The sequence below is a fragment of the Drosophila bipectinata genome, chromosome XL, assembly GCF_030179905.1.
Source record: "Drosophila bipectinata strain 14024-0381.07 chromosome XL, DbipHiC1v2, whole genome shotgun sequence".
NCBI classification, from domain to species: domain Eukaryota; kingdom Metazoa; phylum Arthropoda; class Insecta; order Diptera; family Drosophilidae; genus Drosophila; species Drosophila bipectinata.
Window position 1 is genome coordinate 2,748,789 of NC_091734.1, and position 22,501 is coordinate 2,771,289.

Sequence of the window (22,501 nt, forward strand, 5' to 3'; positions counted from 1 at the left end):
TAAAAGAAAAACATGATTTCGATAATAATTAGGCTTTGAGCTTAAAAAAATGCGTGTTTTTCATTGAAAATTCTTAAAACTTGCATGTTAATCTTGTTTCTGGCTCTACTCCTACCATTGGAACATAGAAAAATTATGAGTTTTGAGTTTTTATGAGTTTTGTTAATAAAAATGCATTTTTAATTCAATTTTCACCTTTTTGGATGTATGCACGTAAGGACTTGCTTTTTGAATATCAAACAAAGATCTGGTAGCTCGCGCGATCATCGCGCTTTTTTGGCGCTCTTAGACTTGCAGAACTGCAAGCTTAGCTTGTTTCAAGCTAAATTTAAAAATACTCAATTGCTTTTGGTATTAATTTGTATTAACTTTATGTTTACTATGTTTTTTAATTAGATTTCAGTTTTTAGATAATTTTTTTTCTAGTTTTACCAATATAGATAATTTAGCAAAGGTTTCTAAAAAGTGGCCTTAATACAAATTTTTGTTTCAATTTATTATTAAAATGCATTTTCATTAGTAATCGTTTAAAAAAAACTACTCTAAACTTAGATAAAAACAACAGCATTTGTTTTCGGATCTATGTTTCAATAATACTTGTAGGCCCTCAAACAGATTTTAAATTCAATTAGCTTTCCCGCGCAATGAGCAAGAGCACCCTGTGCTTTATAGCTTTTTTCTGGCGGCTTTTGTGGAAAGTGGCAACGCTGCCTCAGGTGGCGCGGTTACTGTGACGACGATTCCTAAACTTCATTGGCGCTTCAATTTGTGGCTGCCTGTTGGGAACTTCGCATCGGCAGTACGGAGAAACTCGCGACTTCTGGGGAACTACGAGGAATACACTTCTCCCAAAAAAAAAAGCGCGCTGTAATCTAAAAAATAAACACAAAACATTTAAATTGCCAATTTTACATATTGGCTTAAAAAACACATTTTTTGTTTTCTTTGTGGAGTGATTTTGGCTTACTTTTGAGATTCTACCGAGAGCCGGAAAAAATAAAGTGCTGAAAGTGCAACCGTTGCACCTGTCTTCTGTCTCACCTGAGCGCTTCAAGCCACAAAAGTGTAAAGTGCAGCGCGTCTTTTTTTTTTAGCCTCAGTTGAAGTTTATTTTTTATCTTCGTGTTCTGTTTTTTTTTTTTTGGATTTTTTTTGGTTGGCTTGCGCTTTTTTCTGCAGTTTGCAAATATTCAGCAATAATTGCGTGTGTGTGCCCTGTGTTGTTGTTGTTTTTATTATTTTTGTCGCGCTCTAATTGCCAAGATTCGAGTATTTCGCTGGAGATTCTACCGCCGCCTCTTCCTCTGCGTCTTCTGCTCAACATTCTTCTGGGGACTTCCAAACCGCAAATGAGGTAAATAAAAAAAAAATAGCAAAAAAAACTAGTATAGAAATACCAAGAATTGCAACACCATGAAGTACTTAGCAAAAGCCATGTGTGTGGGAATTGTAATTTAATGCCTGGGTTTCTTCATTTGTTGATTGTTAAAAATACTGGTAGAGAAGAGAAAAAGAATACCTTGGTTTGTTATTATTAGTTGTCGTCTTGGTAGCCTGTAATCGGTAAGCCGCTTAACGGGCGACACAATTTTTCCAAAAAAATATTTATAAATAATACGTTAATTGTGACTCCATGACGCGGCCTTGCAAGTATTTTTTATTATTGTTATTTGTTAGTTTCGTGTTTGATCTGCTCTAAATACTTTGAAGTTCAAGCCAAATAAACAGAGATGTGAGAAGAAAGTTCTCAATGGGTCTTCTTTTGGAAAATTCGGCAGCTATTTGGCAGGAAATTGGGGCTTTTTTTTTAATTGAAATTGTTTAAAATTATATTTTTAAGAGAATATGTTTTGATGTTTATTAAAGATGATAGAAATGATCTAAAAAGTTGTTAAATAAATATATATACTTTAAATAGAAGCTGAAATAAGTCTAGAATCCTTGCGCACCTTCTTGTGGCCCTTCGTCACCTACTAAAACAGTGCAAGAAATTAGAAAATTACAAGTTAAAAATTATTATATTATTGCAGATTGTTATAAGACGGAAAATCCAAAACAAAATATTATTTAGAATGAGTCCTTTATTCTCCATTTTTTAAATATGTATATAGTTTAGTTTAAGGTTTAGGAGCTTTTTAGGTGAAAAAGTTGATTGAAAAGAATGATCTAATAGTCATAAAAAAAATTTATTTATTTACTTAAGATGATTTCTTAATTTAAAAAACGAAGACTAACAAACAAAGAATGCAGTAATAGCGTTAGGGCCTTCAATTGCAATTATTTTCGAGAGAGAGAACTACACTATTTTTTTACATACAGGTAAAAATATGATTTAAATAGATCGTTATATTAATTTTCCAATTAAGTAGTATACAATTTTTAAAATATTTTCCAAGTTCTCAGATCATAGATATAAGCTTAAAACAAAACCATCCAGAAACCAATCAGAGCTCCCTGTGATTAATGGTTTTGGCCAAGTGATTGAACACCTCATTGATAGCAGACGAGGCTTCTGATAAATTGCCCGCAAAATTATGGGGGCTTATAGATTCAGACCCAGACAGAGAAAGAGATAGAAAAGAAAGGTAAGAGAGAGAGAGAGAGAAGAAAAGAAAAGTAATTACCATGAAAGAGCAATGCTCTAAAGATTCTACAGGCGGGCTGATAAGGTTTGAAAATTGAAATTCTGGAATCAATTAGCAGAATAGATTCTGGAGTGGAGTGGAGAGGAAATTAGCCGGGGCTCTGGGTTATGATTGATGGATGGCCTGGCCAACTGATTGAGCCGGGTCTTGAATGGAATGGCTGGACAACAGGCTGGAGAGCCAGGCTTCTTATGCAATCCCCGCCAGCAATTTGGATACTCGAGACGCAAGCTCACACACACACAGATACCGATGTAGGTAGACGACTTACCTGGCGAGCAGCACCTGGCCAAGAGGCCTGCGGTAAGGCAGCCAACAACAAAACCCCCCCACCCCACCCCCTACAACACCAACTGAGACTTTCGAATACCACCTCTTGTTGTGGGCCAATCGGTTAATTGCATTTCCTGGCCAACGATTTTGGCCTCGTCATCGCTCGTCATCATGATGATGATGATGATGATGATGATCATCGCTATCTTATTCCCATGATGATGGGGCGTTAATGCTGCCTTAATTACCCGGACAGTTTTTCCTGATTTTCCGCCATATGGATATGTCTGGGAGAGGGCATCCATATTGCAATCAATATTTCAATATTGCAATCAATGGACATTCGTTGCACATGCAAATTGCCAAATGGAAAATGCCAATTCACGTTGCGCGTATCTCATAGATACACAAAACTGAAATTATAATAAAAAGCAAAGCGGTTGCCCAGGCTCTGGCTTCGGCTCTAGCTCTCAACTTAGTTCAGGCTCCTTTTGTAATTCAAGCCCGTTGCCACCATCGGCCTGGGCAACCAGTTCGCGGTGGGCTGCCTTGCCATGCCGCCCAGTTAGCCTCAGATGGCATTTTTGGCCAAGCGGACAAGACGGACCAGCGGACACAGGGACAGAGTTTGGTGGCGGCGACTGTTGGACTGGTTGGATTTTCTACTGGCTGGCATTTTGCGGAATAGGATAAGCCAGTGTCTGAGCCAGAGTCTTAGCCAGTAAGTAGAGTTAACCCACTGGCAACCGTTGCCAAATCTTGGCTAAGTAAACGTTAGTTTATGTTTATCTTCGGTAATTAGAGTAAAAAGCTTATGGGGTTAACGAGAAGGGTTTTTTTTTTGTTGAACAGGTTTATGATTTTTAGAGGAACGTTTTCTATAGACAGTATTAAGAGATATTGGTAATAATATCAGAGATATGATTAGGAATATGAGGGAGAGTGGTTAAAACTCTAAGGTTTAGAAGCTAAAGGTATATAGGAAGTTCATATAATGATCAAGTTCAAGAAGATTGGATTCCAGTCCAGGTTGGATTATGATTATTATAGTAACTAATAATAATATGAGAGATGTGATAAGATATAGAAAGCTCAGCAAGTATAGAAACCTCATGGAGAATCTAGCTTAGAAGAAGTTTAAGAATAAGATAGTATCCTATCCTCAAGACCCAGAAGTCTAGGCTGGCTTATATCCCTTATATACCCTTCTATATATACCCTCTTACTTACCCTGTTAAATCCCAGATTATAGTCCATTGCCCTCCGTGCTCCATGCTCCGTGCCGCTCCAGAATGCGCCTTCTTGTCTAGATTTCGCTTGCAACTTTCGCTGTGGCAAGAAGGAGATGATCTGCAGATGCTAGCAGCCTGTGAGCCGCCACCAAGCCACTAAGGCCGCGCCCATTCAATCCAGTTTCCCGGCCGCCTCCGCCACCACGCCTCCTCCCCAGAGCCAGATGGCCCGCCCCTTTGGTCCGCCAAGTGGCAGCAAGAAGTGGCAGCTGGGCCGCCAGCTGTGGCACGTTTGCTGCTCCATCTCCTTGGCTTTGCTGTGGGATTTGGATATGCCAGCTGCTGTGGGAGCGTGGGCCTGGCTAGCTAGAGGGGGTAAAGGGGGCAAGTAGACATAACTACACTAAGAAAAAAAAGTTATAGAAACTAAACAAGAGTTATACAGGTTTTGGGAAGGGATTAGGAATTTTTGTCTTAATATTTAGTTTATTTAATTACTTTAGTTTAAAGTTTTTAGTTTTTTTTAGTGTAATTTCATCAATTTGGAAAACTTTACACACTTTTGCTTTTAAAAGACAGCTCCAAGACTGTCTTTCAATCACCATCTCAAGTCTTGTGGAAAATCATAACTGTTTGGAACCGAGTTTCTTTCAGTGTAAGGGAGGGGTTAACAAGGAACAGGCCAACAATGTACTTCAATTAAAACACCACCAACACCAAAGAAGCTGAAAGAAAAAAAAAAACAACAGAAATTACAGACGAAACATCAATTTATGCAAAACAATTCAATTTTTTTCGTTGCCGCCATCAGCGGTCATTTACCCAAGTGGCACGCCCCTTCGTCTTACTTGGTATTAGGGCGCAACATTAAGGCAGCAAACGTACTTGAAACAGAGTCTTGTTGCAGCAACGTTTCACACGCTGCAAGTGGGTGGCTGGCTCCGCTCAGCTCAGCTCGGCTCAGCAGGTGTGTGAGAATCTTGGCCAAAATAGCAAAAGTTCAATAGCAGCTAAGGCTGATGATGATGCTGCCGCAGTTGCTGAAGTTGCCACAGATGCCTCTGATGCTGTTGCTGGTGTTAGTTAGTGGTGTTGCATTTCGCTGCCGAAACAGTGGACTTTACAAAAGTAAACACCAAGAGCTGTACAATGCTGGTGCCATTTTATCCAACCATTGTGCAGCTATATGTTGCTGTTGCAAGTGTTGCTGCCAATTTCCAGCCTGACGCAATCAGGCAAATGAAGAGGCAGGCTCATCTTGCACGCAATCAAACTCTGAATGATTTGAAGCGCAAAATTTAAATTGTCTGGAAGCACCCCTCCGCCACTCCCCCAACTATCTGATGTTTGTGCCACTGATGATGTGCCTGATTGTCATATTGCCACATACATAAATACCAGCCCCTGTGGCACTTAAAACACTCAACTTATGATGACAACCAGTCGTCATACAACAGCTTCTAAATATTTTCAACTATTTAATTATTTAAGTTTTGATTTATGAACTGTTTTAAAGCTTAGAGAGGAAGACCTTGTGGATAGCCAAGGGCCAGTTAGACAATTGATGATGCGGCTGATGTCACAAGGCACAAGGTTGCATGTTGCATAAGCTGCATTTAATTGGCCCCGAAGGTGAAAGTCGGGTTGTTGTAGGCCTTCTTCTTCATCGGCTGCTTCCCTTTTGTGTTGTTAATGTTCTGCAATTAAAATGAGCCGGTGGAGTAAAAGTGCACAGCTCAGCACAGCAGCTTTCTCCGGGCAAAGGAGCAGTCGATCCCAGATCCCAGCTATCCAGCTACCAAGCTACTTAGCCTGCAGCTGCAATGTTGTCTCCTTGCAGCATTGGCGTTTGGTATTTATGGAGTTGCCGGCTGCTGCATCACGATTATGGCCATGGTTTTGGCGCATCCTCTTCGGTTTGTCTGCTGCCTGGCTGCCTGGCTGGTGGCATAACCCACGTTTGACATTGCTTGCAAATTTTGGCGATAAGCAACAACAAAAGTTTCACCACAAGTATTCGTTTTGTGGCGGCAGATGGTAGTGGAGGTGGAGGTGGTGGAGGAGGATGCAACCATCCTCCATCCATATGGGAAAAAAAAAAGGATGCCTAACTATAGATTATCGACAATTTGTCACGTTGTCAGTCGTGCGTTTGGTGCCTGATTGCAGTCGGCGGAAGTAAAAGCTCAGGCTTTAAGGCGCAGGTGCAGTTGCAGTTGCAAACTAGCCATACAACATGCAACATCTCTCTGACTCACACACGTGTGCTTGCTGCCTGCCTGCCTGTCCAACGGACAAATTCGACAGAAATTTCTCTTTTATTTATTATAATTTCTTTCTTATGCCAAAGTAGCAACATCAACGGCAGTCAGCCAAGCTGAACCAGGCATTTCTTTATTGGCCCCCTTTCCCCGGGAAAGAAAAAAAAACGAGTAACAAACAAACAAGGCTTATTCAAATATGAAAATGATTTTGAAAATCACTTGAGAAAAACGTATATGAGCAATACGTGCAAATATTTTCATTTGAATTGCCGCCAAAGGGTTGCTGGCAGCTACTGTTGTTGCTGCCTCCACACGTGAGCAATTAAAAAACCCTGCCCAATGATCTCAGAGACCCGCCCTCCTCTGTCACCATTCAGAGACAAAAATTTTCAAATGATTTTTTTTCTCATTTTTGTAATCTTTGAATCGAAAGACTTAGGCAACGAACGCGACTTTGGCAGCTGCCGAGATAAATCAGTCTGATGATGGAACACTGGTATTTGACACGACCCGACCCCGCTTTTGATGGCTACTCCCTCCTCTCCCCTCCCTTGGGAAATCATGGGGTGCAGTTTTTGGAATCCAAAGCCCCAGATAAGGGGCACCCCTCCTCCTAGGGTCCTAGGGTGATGACTTTATTTCGCAAAAAAAGATAGAAATTCAAAGATTCATTTAATTAAAATTAGAAAAATTTAGTTTACTTATTAATTGAATAATTTAGAGTTTTTGTGTAATATAATAATAAGGTTTAATGCTTAAGCTTTGATGTCATATTAAGCTTAATTTTTAGTTTTAATTGCTTGTTTTTTGACTTTTCTTTTAAAAACTGTCCATTTCTCAAATAATAGCATGCTCGAAAACCTCCATGCTCCACTCTATAAAAAAATATCCTATAACAATTAATTTAATAAGTAACCTTTAAGCAATTAAATAAATAAATACAAACTCGGCACGGTCAAGTCGATTAACAAGTATTGATAAAAATTCATCCCACATCCGCTTTCAATTTGGCATCTCGGCAATGCCACAAATTAGTGGCAATTATCGGTGGCTTAGTTTAGATTTCATCTCTCTAAATGCAACAGTTTCCTGACCTGTCTTGCAACTGGCAACTGGCAATCGGCAATCGGCAGTTGGTTGGTTGGTAACTTGCAACCTGCAACTTGCCGCTCCCTTTTTGGCTTTCCACAGAGAAAGAGAGCCACCGCCAGTCGCAGCCATAATAGTAATAATAATAATAATAATAATGATAATCTCTTTTTTTGTAGTTTCTTGTGGCTGCTACAAATTATTTGGCAGTTACAATTAAGTTTCAAGCCAAACAAGTGCAACAGCAGAAAGTAACAGCTAACAAAACAGGGCTTAAACCCAACCACTGGCCATCATCTTTGACGGCCTTTCACCTGCCCGAGCAGCAGCAACTGCCACACAAAAGTGCCCCATGACCATGCCCCCCACTAGCCAGTCTTTCCCCCCTCTGTTAACCCCTTCGGCAATTAGTTCTAATGAGTTGTTGTTGTTGCTGGTGGCTGTGGTACTGCCGCTTCCTGTCACGCCTCTCGGATTCGTGTTGACACTTTCCGTACGGTTTCCGTTTGGCAATTGCTCGGCTTTTGCTTAAAACTTTAATTGAAAAAACACAGAGGGGCTTCAAAGTTTAAAACAAAACAAAAAGAAAGAAATAACAAGCAACATGGTGTGGCAGCCACAATTGCTGCTGTCAGTGACTCTGAATCCGAATCTGAATCTAAATCTGACCATTGGCTGATTTTTATTTCCATACAAATTTCCAAAGAAATTTTTCCGTTCCGCTAACAACAAAAAAAAAGCGACTTTTTTTTTATGGCCAAGTTGTTATTGTTTTTGTTGTTTATTTTTTTATGCGGATGCTTCTTCTTAAGCAGCAAAAATGTAGTAATTATTTGGACATGGACATGGACTTTCTCCGCATATGATAATTTTAGTTTGCTTTTTTTTTTTGCTGGTCCAGCATCCAGTTTTTTTTCTCAGCTCACGTACATATGTGGGGTACTACTATATAGTGTCTTTTTTTTTTTTTGGGTTGTTCTGAAAAAAAAGCCCAACAAGACCCAAGAAACCAAAAACCCCGCCCATCTACCCAGTACATGTGCGTGACAAGCGCGTTAAGTGTTTTCCCATTTCCATTTCTTTTTTTTTCTTTTGGTTTGGAATACTTATAGGTATATATTCCGGATCGAGATTCAGATTCGTTGGAGTCACATTAGCAACACTTCTCTTTAAATTGATAATCACGCTTGCTCGAGTTTCTTGGCGAGTTCATGTTGTGTCTGTCTGTCTTTTTTTTTGTCGGTTTCAGTTTCGGTTTCAGTTTGAATTCTTTTATAAGAAAAAAATATAACAAAAGAATTTCTCTTTTAAATAATACATTACTTGTCTATATAGAGACACTTACTGTCAGAGTTCGATGAGCGATCAGGGTTCTTTAAATATATTTATTTTCTACGCAGAGGTACGGGCGCCACTTGAATGATTTATGAGCTTTCTTTTCAAAAGGTTTTAAGGTTTTTAAAATTAAAAAATTAAACAAAAAATATATAGTTTATAGTCTCAATTAGTTTATAGTAAAAATTAGTTATAATTTACACTTTTATAAACCATAACCATTGATTCTCCACCAAATAATGAAATACACTCATAAGCAATATTATTTCTTGCCAAACCACTCGTACCAATCTTTCCAATTTGAGCCACTTTGTTAACTAAAATTGATTAAAATTTCTCAAGATATGTGAGCCTTTCTTTTAGTGATACAATAGCTATTAATATAATATAGCCATTAATTTCTCAAACGATAACTACCTGGCCATGTGCGTTGGCCAATTCTATGATTAAATATTGCATTCGCTTTTGGCCAAGTTTTCTCTCCAGCCATTATTATCAAAGGCAACTCCCTATATTTATTATTAAATGATTTATTTCTTTTTCACATTTGGATTGCAATTCAAAAAAATTCGAATTCCGATTCCCGATTCCCAATTCCGATTCATATTTCATCATTAGGTTGCCGGGCAATTATAAATGTTTTGATTCGAGTAATTGCCAGTTGCGTCAGTTTGGAGTTTGTTATGACTCTGCTTTTGTTGTTGTTGTTAGCTTAAGTGGGTAACTGAGGCAATTTGTGGCCAAAACACCTCACCCCCCCACGCCCCCCTCTGGCAGCCAATTCAGTGTTCGGGTCGTAAGTAAGTGAGTTGAACTTTAACAGTGCGCGGCGAAGCTTAAAAAACGATGTAAATGATTTATATGGCAGTTGGAGCAGTTAAAAAAAAAATAACAAATCGCTTCTAACTATGCCTTCAATTCAAGTCCACAAGTCAAGCTATTTTTTATTATTTTTTTTTAAGGGGTTATTGCAATATGAGAGATGAGAGATCACATGGCCGGGTAATTGCTAGATAGACTCGACAGAGCAAATTGTAAAATTCAATTACTTTTAAAGAGAACCTATTTATTGATTCAAGTTTTTCTTAAAAAGACTTTAATGACATTAGATTTTATTAAAATAAATATTTTATTATCTCTTAGAAACCTTTAATATTTTAAATCAAATTTTAAAAGTAAGAAATCGAAACTCAAACAGGCCACTGACATCAGGCCTTTTTATTAAAAATAAATAAAGTATTAGACTTGCTAGTGCTATTATCTAGTTCATAATTTAATTAATAAACATTAAAACAAATGTCTATAATTTTTTTTTTTAAATTTACTTTTACCTTTTGAAGGCAATGGCGTTTCAAGTGAAGCATAGAATTACGTGAAAAAGTGAAATTATGCGAATGGTGAACGCGAATCGTCGCAGATCTCTTTATTTGGTTGTTTTTTTTGTTGTTGTTTCTTCAAGCTGGCAGTGGTGCGTGAAAGCAGGCATTACTTACTACCAGCAGCGGCACCACCAAGTGGCAGAGCCACCACCATCCTCCTCATCCGACAGCCGACAGCCGCCACCGACTCTTGCGATGCGTGTGACCCAATTTGGGAAATTTCGATTGCAAGTTCAAGTTTTGCTCATGTATTGCATTCTTTATTTATTTTTTGGTGTATTACTTGTCAGTCGTTGCACGTAGCCAATTGTAGGATAGGGGGAGAAGTGGGGGAGTGGCCAGCGGCAAGGGGCCGACACTCCCCACTTTCTTTAACTTTCGCATGAAACCGAAGCGCTTGATTGAATTTTAGGATTTTTTTGTTTTGGCACTTTAGTATTCTACAGTAAACCCTCGATTTATTGAATTAGAATATTGAGATTAAAAAAATATTATGTACTCACCAGATCCTTTTAAAATGATGACGATGACGGCGTCCTCTGTCTCCGCCGCCGCCTCGGTAACCGGCTCTGCCTCCGTCTCCACGTCGACGGACTGCAGCAGCAGCATGCAGGGATCGACGACCAGCTCGGCCTCCAGCGACGTCATGACCCTGACCACCACAGCCGCCTCCTCGTGGTGCGCCATCCCGGCCAGCTCCCGGCTGCGCGTCCTCCGTCTGGTGCGGCCCCATCAGAGGCGTCTCCTCGTCGGCGGCCCGGAGCGCGGCAGTACGTACGGCTTTGCTGTGCGCGGGGGACGGGAGCACGGCACTGGGTTCTTCGTCTCCCATGTGGAGCACGGGGGAGAGGCGCAGCTGAAGGGTCTACGGGTAAGTCACGTTCCGCGGACGTGATGGCTTCCAGTGCTCCAAATTCGAGCTCATTCGAGTCACTCCCTTCCAGATTGGCGATCAAATTCTGCGCATCAATGGTTTTCGACTGGACGACGCGGTGCACAAGGAGTTCATCCAACTGGTGGCCAGCCAGGACCGGGTCACGATGAAGGTGCGAGGTGTGGGCATGCTGCCGGTCAGAGAGTGAGTGCTCCACTGGATTATACCCAGATCATCCATTAATCCAAACGCTTACCTTTCAGTCAGCCCGAGGAGCGCCTGTCCTGGAGCGTCGTGAAGCTGCCCAGCGTGAGTGGCACCCCCTCCGAGAGCTCCTTCAAGGCCGTGGATAGAGGGCGGGGCTTGGCGGGCAGTGGCGGCGGGAGTCGGGATATCAATGTAGTCCTGCACGTGGCACCCCGCACCAAACTGGGCCTGGGCATATGCAAGGGACCGGAATGGAAGCCCGGCATCTTTGTGCAGTTCACCAAGGAGCGGAGTGTGGCGAGGGAGGCGGGTCTGCGGCCGGGCGACCAGATCCTCAGCGTCAACAGCATCGACTTCTCGGACGTCCTGTTCTCGGAGGCGGTGGCCGTGATGAAGAGCAGCAGCAAGCTGGACATGGTGGTGCGGACGGCGGCCGGCTGCGATCTGTTTCCGGGCGAGTCCAGTGGCTACAACAGCTCCGCCAGTTCGGTGACCGGCGATCAGAGTCCCTGCTGGGCGGATGCCAAGTCCAAGCGCCTCACCGCTGTCAGAGAGGAGGCTGGCAATGGAGGTGTGGCCGGTGCGGTCTCCGGCAATGCCAACTGGTCACAAAACGTGGAAGTACACAAGCAGATGAACAAAACGATCATCAAACTGACGGAGAATGGTACCTCCATTAACAACACTTACATCGCCAGTGCGGGCTTTGTTTCCGGATCGGGTTCGGCTTCTGGTTCCGGCACTGTTTCCGGCTCGGGCTCTAGCTCCGTATCAGGTTCCTCTTCGCGCAGCCAGTCGGTGTCTCGCAGCACCACCATGAAACGCACTCACCTGCGACCAGTCAACTCCGCAGGATCAGGATCCATCGCCAGATCAGCAGCTGCCTCTGGACTAGTATCTGGATCGGGAACTGGATCTGGAGCACCTGTTCCACCGCCTCCTGCCATGATTGATGGAACAGCCACTGGCGGTGGTGGCATCAACGGCAGCAGTCTCTCCAGTGCCATAAACGAGGAGCTCAAGAAACGCAAAGAGGTAAGGGAAGGGCACTGACTGGAGCAACTGGGATTGGGGATTGGGAACTCGATAGCCTTTTTTATAAAAAATGTAACAAAATTTCAGAAACAGCAACAGCAGCGCAACAATAATCGAGATAGAGAACGCGATGGCAGTGGGATTACAAATGGAAATGGTAATGGAAGTGGACATGGCCTCCATCACCATAGAGGCTCCATATCGAATGGTTCAGTGCCACATCGTCAGAGAAGCGGTGTTACCTCCCCGGGCAGCGATCGCAATAATACCCTGGGATCTGGCGGAGGTGGAGGTGCTAATGGAGGCGCCACTGGAGGAGCAGCAGGTGCCGACCAGCATACGGCGCTGATGGATGAATTCAAGCGGGCTCACCAACGAATGTTCAGGAACGGGTTCCATGAGAGTGAGCACAAGGTGAGCAACAATAATACATATATAGTATATGTATTGCTGGCTACTTGGAAAAGGTCAAGAGATCGGAGAGGGCTCTGTTAGCTGCACTTGTTTTGGCCCAGTTATTCAAAAGTTGTTACCCAACAACAACAACAACAATGCACACATCTCGAGTACTCAAGCCACTTGATAGGTAAGAGGGTTTTCTGAATGAGAGGGTGTTGATTGGATGGCGGTTTGATGGCATCTTATCGGTCAGATTGGATCGACTTCATTAGTTATCAGTTATCGATAAGTGTTAATCAAAATGAATCATAATAACGGGTCAAGTTAAGAGATCCCAAGGGGGAGAAGAAGTCAGTTTATAGGTTTTCGATAAGCTTCTGATAATAAAATATACCCACTTCTTAAAACCAAAAGTAATCGCTTTAATCGAATTTCCAGCGATTATTTAACATTATATCGAAACACTCTTTTGGCCTAATCTCATTTAATTTTAATTACTTTTCATATTTAATATTTTGCAATCATTTTTCAAACTAATTTATGGCCGATAAGCTTACGACAAATCCACAAATCAATTTTAAGGAGGCTTCCTTTGAAAATCCACCGATTATTATGCAACTTATCGATATGTTATCACTGGGACTGATTACTTTTTGTGAATTGCATTAGAATTAGAAATGGCCCCGGTGCCAACGATGACACTTCGATTGTGATTTGTGGCCATTATAGGCCATTACTTTGGCCAACAATTATGGCCAAAAGCAGACGTGCGATGGGGTGAGTCATCCGTGAGTCTCCCCCACTCTCTGAGTGAAAACCAGAGGAACCAAAACAAAAGCTGGGCCAACAACAAAGTCGGCCAAGAGAGGAGGTGGGGGGGGGGGGGGGGGGGGGGGGGGGGGGGGGGGGCCTGTTAACTGTGACTGTTCCTCAATGGCTTTATCTAATCAGTTGGAGGGAATCGGGCGAGTTGCAGTATCGTCCCAGCCGGTGGCGTTCAGTCTTGCCCAGAATTTTCTGTTGAGCGGTTCGATTATTTTTTGTTTGGTTTTCCGGCGGCCGGAATGAGTTTGTTGCGAACGAAGAACCGTCCAGGAGGCGGGGGCGAGGAGGAGTGGCCAGCAGGCGGGGCGAGGTCCATGCCCACCATGCGACCAGTCAGCATGGGTCGTCCTCTCGTCACCATGTCCACCTATGAGGTATATTTTGGTGGAAATTGCTTTTCTCAAATCTTATAAATATTTTCCATTATTTTTTTTTTAATGATTTGTTGGATTTTTTTTGCAGGAACGTGGTGAGACGCTAAAACGCACCTCGATTATGCCCGATGATAGCAGCTATCGCAACAGTAACAATAGCAACGCTTTTGCCAACAATGCTCTTACCAACAATCGCAACAGCCAGAGTCGCCTGCCACAAAATGGAGCCAAACCGGCGAACGGAAATGGTAACAGCGCCAATGGATCGCCCGAGCTTCCGCCCCCGGTAAGCAAATAATTTAAAAAAAAAAAAAGCATAAAAATTAATTCAAAATTTAAACAAAATAATAAAAGAATTTAAAGAATGTTCTGGAAAATATTTTTTATCACTGGATATTTTTTTAAGAAAAAGTTTGTTAATATATTATTAATAGATAATTATACCTTTGAAGACCTGTCTTATCTGAATATGAATCAGCTTATCCAAATATATCGCGTAATCTTCAAGAATGACAGAATTTGTCACAAAAACAAATTGTTTTTTTTAGATAAACAAAGTAATCTTAAAAATATAAATAACATTTTAAAAGCTACTATAGAGAGTTCTAAAGGCTTACCAAGATCATTTAAAAAACTGCATTATTTTATAAATATTTTAAAGAATCACTTTCTTTTTATATTTTCCAGCCACCACAGTTTGCCAATCCACAGCCCAAGCAACTGCCGGCCAAGCTAATAACCGGAAATGGAACAGCAAATGGCAGCGGACACGGAAATGGCAATGTCCCGGGCAATGGCAGCTTGGCCAAGGTCAAGCAGCCCATGTCGCCCATGAGGAGTGCCAGCATCAGTGTCGGTGGCTTCCGGCCCCCCATAACTCCCCAGCCCGACTACGACGCCGTTCAACTGCGTGGGAATAATGGCAACGCCACAGGATCGGGATCGGGAGCAAGTGCATCCCTTCAGCAGCAGCAAAGGAGAACCCTGCGGCTCGGTACAGTGACCATTGGGGAGTACGGCGATCAGAGGGCCGGAAAACGAGAAACTCTGCGAAAAATGAACGGAGAGGCCGGCTCGAATGGCATCCTGAAAAACGGAAACCAAAGGAGCAGCGCCAGCTTCAATCATGGAACAAGCCAGCATCCCGAAAAGTCCATCAAGTTTGGGAACTAAACTTCAAGGATACATCCATTGTGCAATATCTTTCAAAAAGAAAACAAGACGAGAGGGAGGAGAGTACAAAATCGGACTTGCAGCGGCATATAATATCTATAAATACCTATCATATTCGCATCCTTTTTTTTTTTTGCTCTACACATCTAACTATTTCCATAATTTTAATTGTATTTTTGTTGAAAATATTGCATCGCTAGTTTCTATTATTTAATAAACACTGTACATAACCCACAAGCCAGACTTTGTTTGCTCGAGTTTCCAATGCAAACAAAACGGCGGAGCAGAAAACAAATCATATTACCTAGAACTAGATATAATACCTATATAAATACATAAATAAACTTCCATACAATACATCCAAACAAAAAGCAAAAGCGTTTCCGATAAGAGCCCTCAAATATTTAGCCAATGGCGTCATGTTTTATTAAGAAAACTCAATTACATTTCAACTATTAAGATATGGGGGGTACAGGTGTATTTCCAGAGATTGGAATCGGAATCACCTTTAATTAAAAAAAAATGGCAACATAAAGGGTAAGAATTGGCCAAGTGTTGGGGGATTATATTGAAAAACGATTAAATATCGGTTGCAGTTTCATAAAAAAAAGGAAAGAATGAAAGTCTATTTAGAGATCTAACTATATTATACCTGGATCTTCTTGGATCTGATTTTTATTAAAATCTTTAAAGAAGACTATTGTGTTTTTTGGCTATATGATATTTATATCTATTATTACTTTTTATTCTTTTCTTCCGATATATAATATGTAAGTATATTTACACGGTTATTCTTATTCCTAACACGGATTCCCTCTCAGAAATCGATAAACTTCATCGTCCTTCAATTCTTGGTTGACCCAATTTTTAAACACTTTTTTTGACCGTTTTTTTGAATTGAAAACTTTCGATAAAAAGTCACAAACTCTAAAAACCATTTATTTCTATATTTATTTAAAGCATTCTTATTAAAAATATAAGATATATCATAAAGCTAAAGAGCTTCGAGGATTTAGTTTGAAAAACTTCAAGTTTCAAATATTTTTGAAACCACCATCAGCAATCTTTGAGGTTCTTCTAGACATTTCTTAAAAATAGCCTAGCATTTATTAAATAATAAATTAATTATTAATTTAAAAAAGCCAAAATTCAAAAATTTTGGAGTTACTCTACCTCTTTAGTCACTGGAATCGATAGCTCATAATAGCCCCATTGATCGACTTTCAGTCTCCGTTTCTCGATATTTTCACGTCCTGTCACTGACTGAACGATAATCGAGGAAAAAAGTTCCACTTCCATAATTCTTCAGAACTACGCCAAAAAAAAAACTTTCAAGAAAATGGAACGCAACGAAAAGAAAATATGTCTTACGCGGGAGATGAATTTTTTAACTGGAAGTGCAGCCTTCATGTCGCTGGGTAAGCATTGTGATGCATTTGTTACCAATTTGGTGGACTTTCTCCAGTTCCGTTTAGATGACTACTACGAGCGTCATGTACAGCCATCGTGGCAGCTAGATCGCCCGGGATTTGGACGCAATCCGACCAGTGACGAACTGCGCCGTCACTTCGAGCGGACGCACTTCTTCGGCCCGGCCTACCGTGAGCAGCAAAACGCTCAAGCCGAATCCCTGGCCAAGAAGAAGCGCATGGAGGATCTACATCGTCAGATCGATACACTGAAGCGGGTGCTGGAGCAAAAAACTACAGGTGACGAGGTCAAGATGCGCGAGGAACCTTCTGGCACATCAAACGCTGGCGCATCGAAGTCTGAATCATCAAGGATTTGTACATCGAAGTATGTTACATCGAAGGCTGGCATTTTGAAGTTTGGTCCATCAAGCTCTTTTGTTGGACGCTCATATCGCCAATCGCCATATCGCCAATCGCCATATCGCCACGTGCCATCTCGCGCCCCACCATCTCGCCACCTGCCAGCTCGCGCCCCGCCAGCTCGTCACCTCCCAGCTCGCGCCCCGCCAGCTCGTCACCTCCCAGCTCGCGCCCCGCCAGCTCGTCACCTCCCAGCTCGTGGATTTTCTACTGCCCGTGCCACGGAGGTTCCTCGTAATTTGATGAAGCTCGTGAAACCCAAGTCCGAAGGCCCGAAGCCCCTGGTGGTGAAAATTGGCGACGAGATCATCTACGATGAGGGCTACAAGTTGGACCCAATTTGGATGCCATCGGATAACGGTGGCACTTACCCAGCTTGAACTGAAAGTTGGCCAATTAAATGGAAAAATTATATGCACTTTTTTCCAATAAATAATAAACTAATTGTCCTCTTAAAAGGATTGTTTTATTTAAATAAACATAAAGTTGCGAGGAATAACAAACAGCAGCCATATTAAACATTGCTTAAGAAACATAATAAATGATGGTTTACTTAAGAAATACTGAGTTTCATTCATGTGGAGATCCCTTATCCCATTCCTGACATAAAGTTTACCTAAAGGGCTACCATTTTCATATCCAAATCTAAACTTTTCATTCAACTTTTTGGCTAGAATTATATAGAGCTACCATCTTTCGCTTAGTAAAAGAGAGTGGCAGCCCTGTTTTTTCAGCAAATTCACAAGTATTTTCTATAAATTGTGGGCTATTGCGTCGGTGAAACTTTACAAAATTTGATTCATTTGAAAGAGCTGCTAGGAATTCAACAATTCAGCAGTTAAAAAGCTTAGGAAGTACCCTATTAAAGGTTTTTTACTGCAATTTTCACATTTTGGCCTCTAGTGTGGGAAAACAGTGTTTTACAGTGCTTAAAGAGAATATCGCACGCCAGTGTTGGGTAAATCCAAAAAGCACAAAGATTACTCAAAGTTATCGGGAATCGTCAAAAAAGGCCCCAAAATGTTAGGAGGTCACCGAAGTTCAGTTTTCAAATCAGTCAGAGCCAAGTGTTCACAGCGACAAGAACACTTTCTCTGGTCTCAAATTTTCTTTTTATTTTTCTGTTTATTTTTTTGTATCCACGTTTTATTTTATTTTTTGGTACCTGATTTTCTTTTAATTTAAATATTAAAAAAAAAGAGTGGGTTCTCTGCAAAATGGTCGTCAGATGCTCAGCTGACGCTTTATATGAACTGGATACTTTTTTCGTATTTTAATGAATGTTTTTTTTTTTAAATATTTTAAACAAAAAAAAACCCATTGGGTTTTCTGCAAAATGGTCGTCAGGTGTTCAACTGACTACTCTTTTTTATTTTTATTTTATTTTTTATTTATATTACTTTTTTAAACCAAAAAAAGCTTGGGTTTTCTGCAAAATGGTTGTTAGATGCTCAGCTGGCTACTTTTGTTTTTTTTTATTTTTTATTTTATAATACCTTAACCGCGTGTTCCATAGACTTTATATGGACGGGATGGTTTTTTCGTATTTTAATGAACGTTTTTTAATTTGAACCTTATTTTTACAAAACTACGACTTTTCAATTTGAAGGATTTTATCTGCTGGATGCTTTGCTTATTATCTTCTATTTAAATATTTTGAACAAGAAAAGGCTTAGATTCTCTGCAAAATGGTTGTTAGACGCTCAGCTGGCTACTTTTGTTTTTATTTTATTTTATTTTCATTGCCTTAACCGCGTGTTCCATAGACTCTTTATATGGACGGGATTGTTTTTTTCGTATTTTAATGAACGTTTTTTAATTTTAAACTTATTTTTACAAAACAACGACTTTTCAATTTGAAGTATTTTATCTGCTGGATGCTTTGCTTATTATCTTCTATTTAAATATTTTGAACAAAAAAAGGCTTCGATTTTCTGCAAAATGGTTGTTAGATGTTCAACTGGTTACTCTTATATTCTTATTTTTATTTGTTTTAAAGTCGCCTTATTTCAACAGGGTAGTGATTAATCGAATAGTTATTCCTTATATTCATTCAATCTGAATAAACATACTTTTTTGTACGCTGGGCCTTTATTTTCTTATATTATTTTTTTTTTCTTTAAATATTTTGAAGAAACCTTGGTTAATGGTTATCGGCAGATTCAAAAGCCGCGGCTGTTTCTTCTTCTGATTTAATTAATTATTTTTATTTTATCCTTATTCTGATATCGCAACATACACAATTTCCATTTGTTCATAAAATATTAATATTATAATGTAATTTATTCCATTTGATATCAGGCATACACTCTGGTAGGCTGAGCCCTTATTTTCTTATTATTTTTTTTTTTTAATATTTTGAATACATTTAAACCTTAAGTTTTTAGTATAAAAGGTTTTTATTTTTTAATATTCCTGGGAAAAAGGAAAAATCGCAGACAGGAAATACAATCAATAATCGTTACCCAAAGAAAAACCACTCTAGCCAGCCTATGAAAATAAATCAAATGCTTGAGGTCTTAATCGAAGGAGCCAGATGGAGTGGAAGACTCGAATCATGTCCAAATCAAAAGTAAAAGTGGGCGGCGTTGGCGGTTTGGCGATTTTTTTTATTTTAAATCACTTTAAGAAAAATATGTTAATATTTGTTATATTATATTAAATATTATATTGCTATATATTATATTAAAAATATAGGTAATTTATTTTTAAATAAATAAACGTGTCTTAAATCTCTACACCATCTTCTTTTATTTCGTATATCTGATTTCTTGTAGTGTATGGGATTACAATTGCACAACCATCATGATTGGAGAAGTGTGTTGAGTGGCGAGGGCAGAGTGCCCGGGGGTGCTGGCTGCCGATTGACCAACTAACTGAGTAACTGACTAAATCAGTTAATGAACAGCCAACCCAGCCAAGACTACCAACTCCGTCCGGGCGGGTTTCCTTCCTCATTGTTGCGACAGACGGCGGCGGCATCGGCGGCGGCAACATTTGTTGACAGCAACAAGTTGCCGGTTTGCTTGGCTCTTTTCTTAGTTGCTTGCTGATTGTTGTTATAGTTTAGTTTTGTTTTTGTTATTGTCATTAATTTTACAATCGGTTGTCTCTATACACTTGACAAAAAAACGGACTAAAAAGGGGTAAGGTTAAAGCTTGGAAACTATTAAGTATTTATACCCGGTACTTGGGTTTCGAATAATTAAATGAGAGAATACATGTAATTACTAGCCAAGGGTTAAACCAAGATCCCAATTCTGAGCATAGGTTACTTTGAACCTTAACCATAAACCCCTTGAGCAAAGTTCGGTTAATTGAAAAATTCCCAAAAAATAATTATTATTACCAATCCTGAGAAAAGCGATTTGCAGTGGCTTTTAAGAGTCGTTAACCGGTTAAGTCGCTTACCACTTCGCCACGCACTAAACTGAATCGGCCAAAAAGCCAACTGAGCAACTGTTGGCTCAAAAGTCCGGCTCAAAAAGCCCCAGCACTCTCCTCGTGGACGGGACCGGGCTTAAACCAATAAAATCGTTGCGCAGACGCGGCTATTCAGTTGAAATTTGGTCTTGGACGCGCTCGGACTTTTGGCTTAAATAAAGTGAACTTAAACGGGAATTTTAAATTGCAAATTTCTTAAATATTATAACTAGAGTATATATACAAATATATATATATTTTTTAAATTTATTTTCTAATATAACGAGTAAAGTAAACAAAATGTTAAAACTGCAAGTTTTATTTTTGGTTTGGGCTTTTGTTTACTGTGCCGCGCCCACTTTTGGCACGCCCATTGCCCCGGCCACGCCTGATGGTGCCACGCCCATCGACGCCCGTGTCTCAGCGGCGGAATTTGGCGCCCAGGATGCCTTCGATGCCGCCGAAAGTTCCGTGGAGTCCGCCCAAGCAGAGGCCAGCGACTCGGCCGGATTCAAGGTGAGTTGAGTTGCGGGAAAGGTCGAGAGTGCAGCAAAGTCTCATTAGTCAAGTGCACAAAAATCTATATACCGGGAAGTTTACTTAAAATATATATACATACGGGTTTAGTATATACTCCATGTGTATTATGACTAAACACTGACTAAAGCCAGAGTTTTGAGTGAAAACTAAACCCAGAACCTATTTGGGAAACAAATAAAAAGAACTAAAACTTGTATTCAAATTTTGTAAGCATTTTTAAGATTTAATATTTATGTTTCTATATCCTTTTAGATATCTCTCCTACCAACTCCTGCCAAAACCGCAGAATCTGTGAATCTCGAACATGAAGCTATACCATCCAAGGTCCTAAGCATTTATGATAAAGGCCAAAAGAAGTTGGCTGATATAGCTCAGGTGAGTGATGCTCAGGCCCCCCAACTAACCAAAATCTTTATTAACTGTATAAAATATTTAAATAAATTATTACACAGCCCGTTCCCATTTTGGACACGATAAGCGAGCATGAAAAGTACGGCAACAATGGCGACATGTTCGACGGCATCTCGCGCTCCATTGTCAACGGTTACGAGGCCTTCTCCAACCTGCTCAACACCTTCATACAGGTGAGTGCTGAAATTGCTATACATTTTGTTGTTTTGTTTATTTCTTCATTTGTTTGCTGTCGATTCACTCACAACACATCACAACACATCGCACATGTTGCATAAGACATGGGAGAGTGCATTGCGGGCTTTTGAGTCACTGCTTTAATGGCTTGGACCCTGCTTGCGTGACTGCTTACTTTTAAAGGGGGCGGATCCAAGGACATGATATTCTTGACTTGATAGATTTCTTAATAAAATGTATAATTTGTAATGAACATTACAACTTCTTAGCCCTCTCATATCTTATGCAACTTAGTTGGCCTTTATTTTTGTTTAAGCCCACCTTTAAAGCAAAGGTCACTTACCAATAACTTTCTTTTTTTTCTTAAATCTCTTTCTCTCTCTCTTGAACAGAAACCCAAAGAGCTGGCCCGCAGTGTTACCAAAGGCATTACGGCCCAATTGGATATTATTGGCGGCAAACTGGTTGGCTTGTAATTTGACAATAGTTTATTCCTTTTTTTTTATCATAACTATTATTGTTTGTAATTTAAATAAATACTTTAATTTATTTGTAACTTAGCACGAACATGTTGTGTAGGAATGCAATTCGATATAAATATAAATATAAATATAATATATTATATACGTATGTTTAAATAAAATAATTATATTCGTAATAGCTTTCGTCACCTTTTCCGCCTCTTCGTTATCGTTTTTCGTCTTCAGTTTTTGCTTTTCAGGCAGTTGTTGTTGTTGTTCGTTTCTCTTCTATACTGTTTGTTTTAATAATATAACATATAAATATATATAATTGTATTTGTAGGTTTATGTATAATTGATATATTGATTTAAAGGATTACATACTGGAGTTTTGAGGCCCAAATTCCGGGGGGTATTAGGGCCTCAAACTCTTAACTATTAACTACTAGAGAGCACATCACAATATGGATACACCGCTACCTAAACAACACTGTATTTTTTGTGAGTGTGTTCACACTGGAGATTGCCCAAGAAAGCCTCCAAACAATTTTGT

At 40.1% G+C, this 22,501-nt stretch overlaps 3 protein-coding genes across 4 annotated transcripts; all 3 read left to right on the forward strand.

The window, feature by feature from the left end:
• The first annotated feature begins 770 nt into the window (after positions 1-770).
• On the forward strand, positions 771-15,469 carry LOC108120556 (uncharacterized). Its single transcript, XM_017234278.3, has 7 exons — positions 771-1,354; positions 10,724-11,088; positions 11,162-11,295; positions 11,355-12,333; positions 12,421-12,747; positions 14,020-14,217; positions 14,619-15,469. The coding sequence occupies exons 2-7, from the start codon at positions 10,735-10,737 to the stop codon at positions 15,102-15,104; spliced, it is 2,478 nt and encodes an 825-aa protein (XP_017089767.2). The 5' UTR covers positions 771-1,354; positions 10,724-10,734; the 3' UTR covers positions 15,105-15,469.
• An 890-nt stretch (positions 15,470-16,359) lies between these two features.
• On the forward strand, positions 16,360-17,380 carry LOC138926132 (uncharacterized). 2 transcript variants are annotated; one of them, XM_070278969.1, is made up of 3 exons: positions 16,360-16,522; positions 16,580-17,064; positions 17,095-17,380. In XM_070278969.1, the coding sequence occupies exons 1-3, from the start codon at positions 16,444-16,446 to the stop codon at positions 17,314-17,316; spliced, it is 786 nt and encodes a 261-aa protein (XP_070135070.1). In that variant the 5' UTR covers positions 16,360-16,443; the 3' UTR covers positions 17,317-17,380. The 2 variants fall into 2 exon arrangements, with proteins under 2 accessions (XP_070135070.1, XP_070135066.1); XM_070278965.1 differs by having other exon boundaries at positions 16,361-16,522; positions 16,580-17,380.
• Positions 17,381-20,415: 3,035 nt separating this feature from the next.
• Positions 20,416-22,089, forward strand: LOC108120560 (uncharacterized). The gene is made up of 4 exons (XM_017234287.3): positions 20,416-20,875; positions 21,152-21,274; positions 21,352-21,483; positions 21,880-22,089. The coding sequence occupies exons 1-4, from the start codon at positions 20,660-20,662 to the stop codon at positions 21,961-21,963; spliced, it is 555 nt and encodes a 184-aa protein (XP_017089776.1). The 5' UTR covers positions 20,416-20,659; the 3' UTR covers positions 21,964-22,089.
• Positions 22,090-22,501: the final 412 nt, after the last annotated feature.

What these genes read in the sequence shown, in the direction of transcription:
- LOC108120556 (XM_017234278.3), top strand. Translation starts at nt 10,735, where the DNA reads ATGATGACGATGACGGCGTCCTCTGTCTCCGCCGCCGCCTCGGTAACC. An exon ending in CGCAGCTGAAGGGTCTACGG is followed by an intron (nt 11,089 to 11,161) that starts GTAAGTCACGTT and finishes ACTCCCTTCCAG; the next exon opens with ATTGGCGATCAAATTCTGCG. An exon ending in TCCATGAGAGTGAGCACAAG is followed by an intron (nt 12,748 to 14,019) that starts GTGAGCAACAAT and finishes TTTTTTTTGCAG; the next exon opens with GAACGTGGTGAGACGCTAAA.
- LOC138926132 (XM_070278965.1), top strand. Translation starts at nt 16,444, where the DNA reads ATGGAACGCAACGAAAAGAAAATATGTCTTACGCGGGAGATGAATTTT. An exon ending in TGCAGCCTTCATGTCGCTGG is followed by an intron (nt 16,523 to 16,579) that starts GTAAGCATTGTG and finishes AGTTCCGTTTAG; the next exon opens with ATGACTACTACGAGCGTCAT.
- LOC108120560 (XM_017234287.3), top strand. Translation starts at nt 20,660, where the DNA reads ATGTTAAAACTGCAAGTTTTATTTTTGGTTTGGGCTTTTGTTTACTGT. An exon ending in AGTTGGCTGATATAGCTCAG is followed by an intron (nt 21,275 to 21,351) that starts GTGAGTGATGCT and finishes ATTATTACACAG; the next exon opens with CCCGTTCCCATTTTGGACAC. An exon ending in TGCTCAACACCTTCATACAG is followed by an intron (nt 21,484 to 21,879) that starts GTGAGTGCTGAA and finishes TCTCTTGAACAG; the next exon opens with AAACCCAAAGAGCTGGCCCG.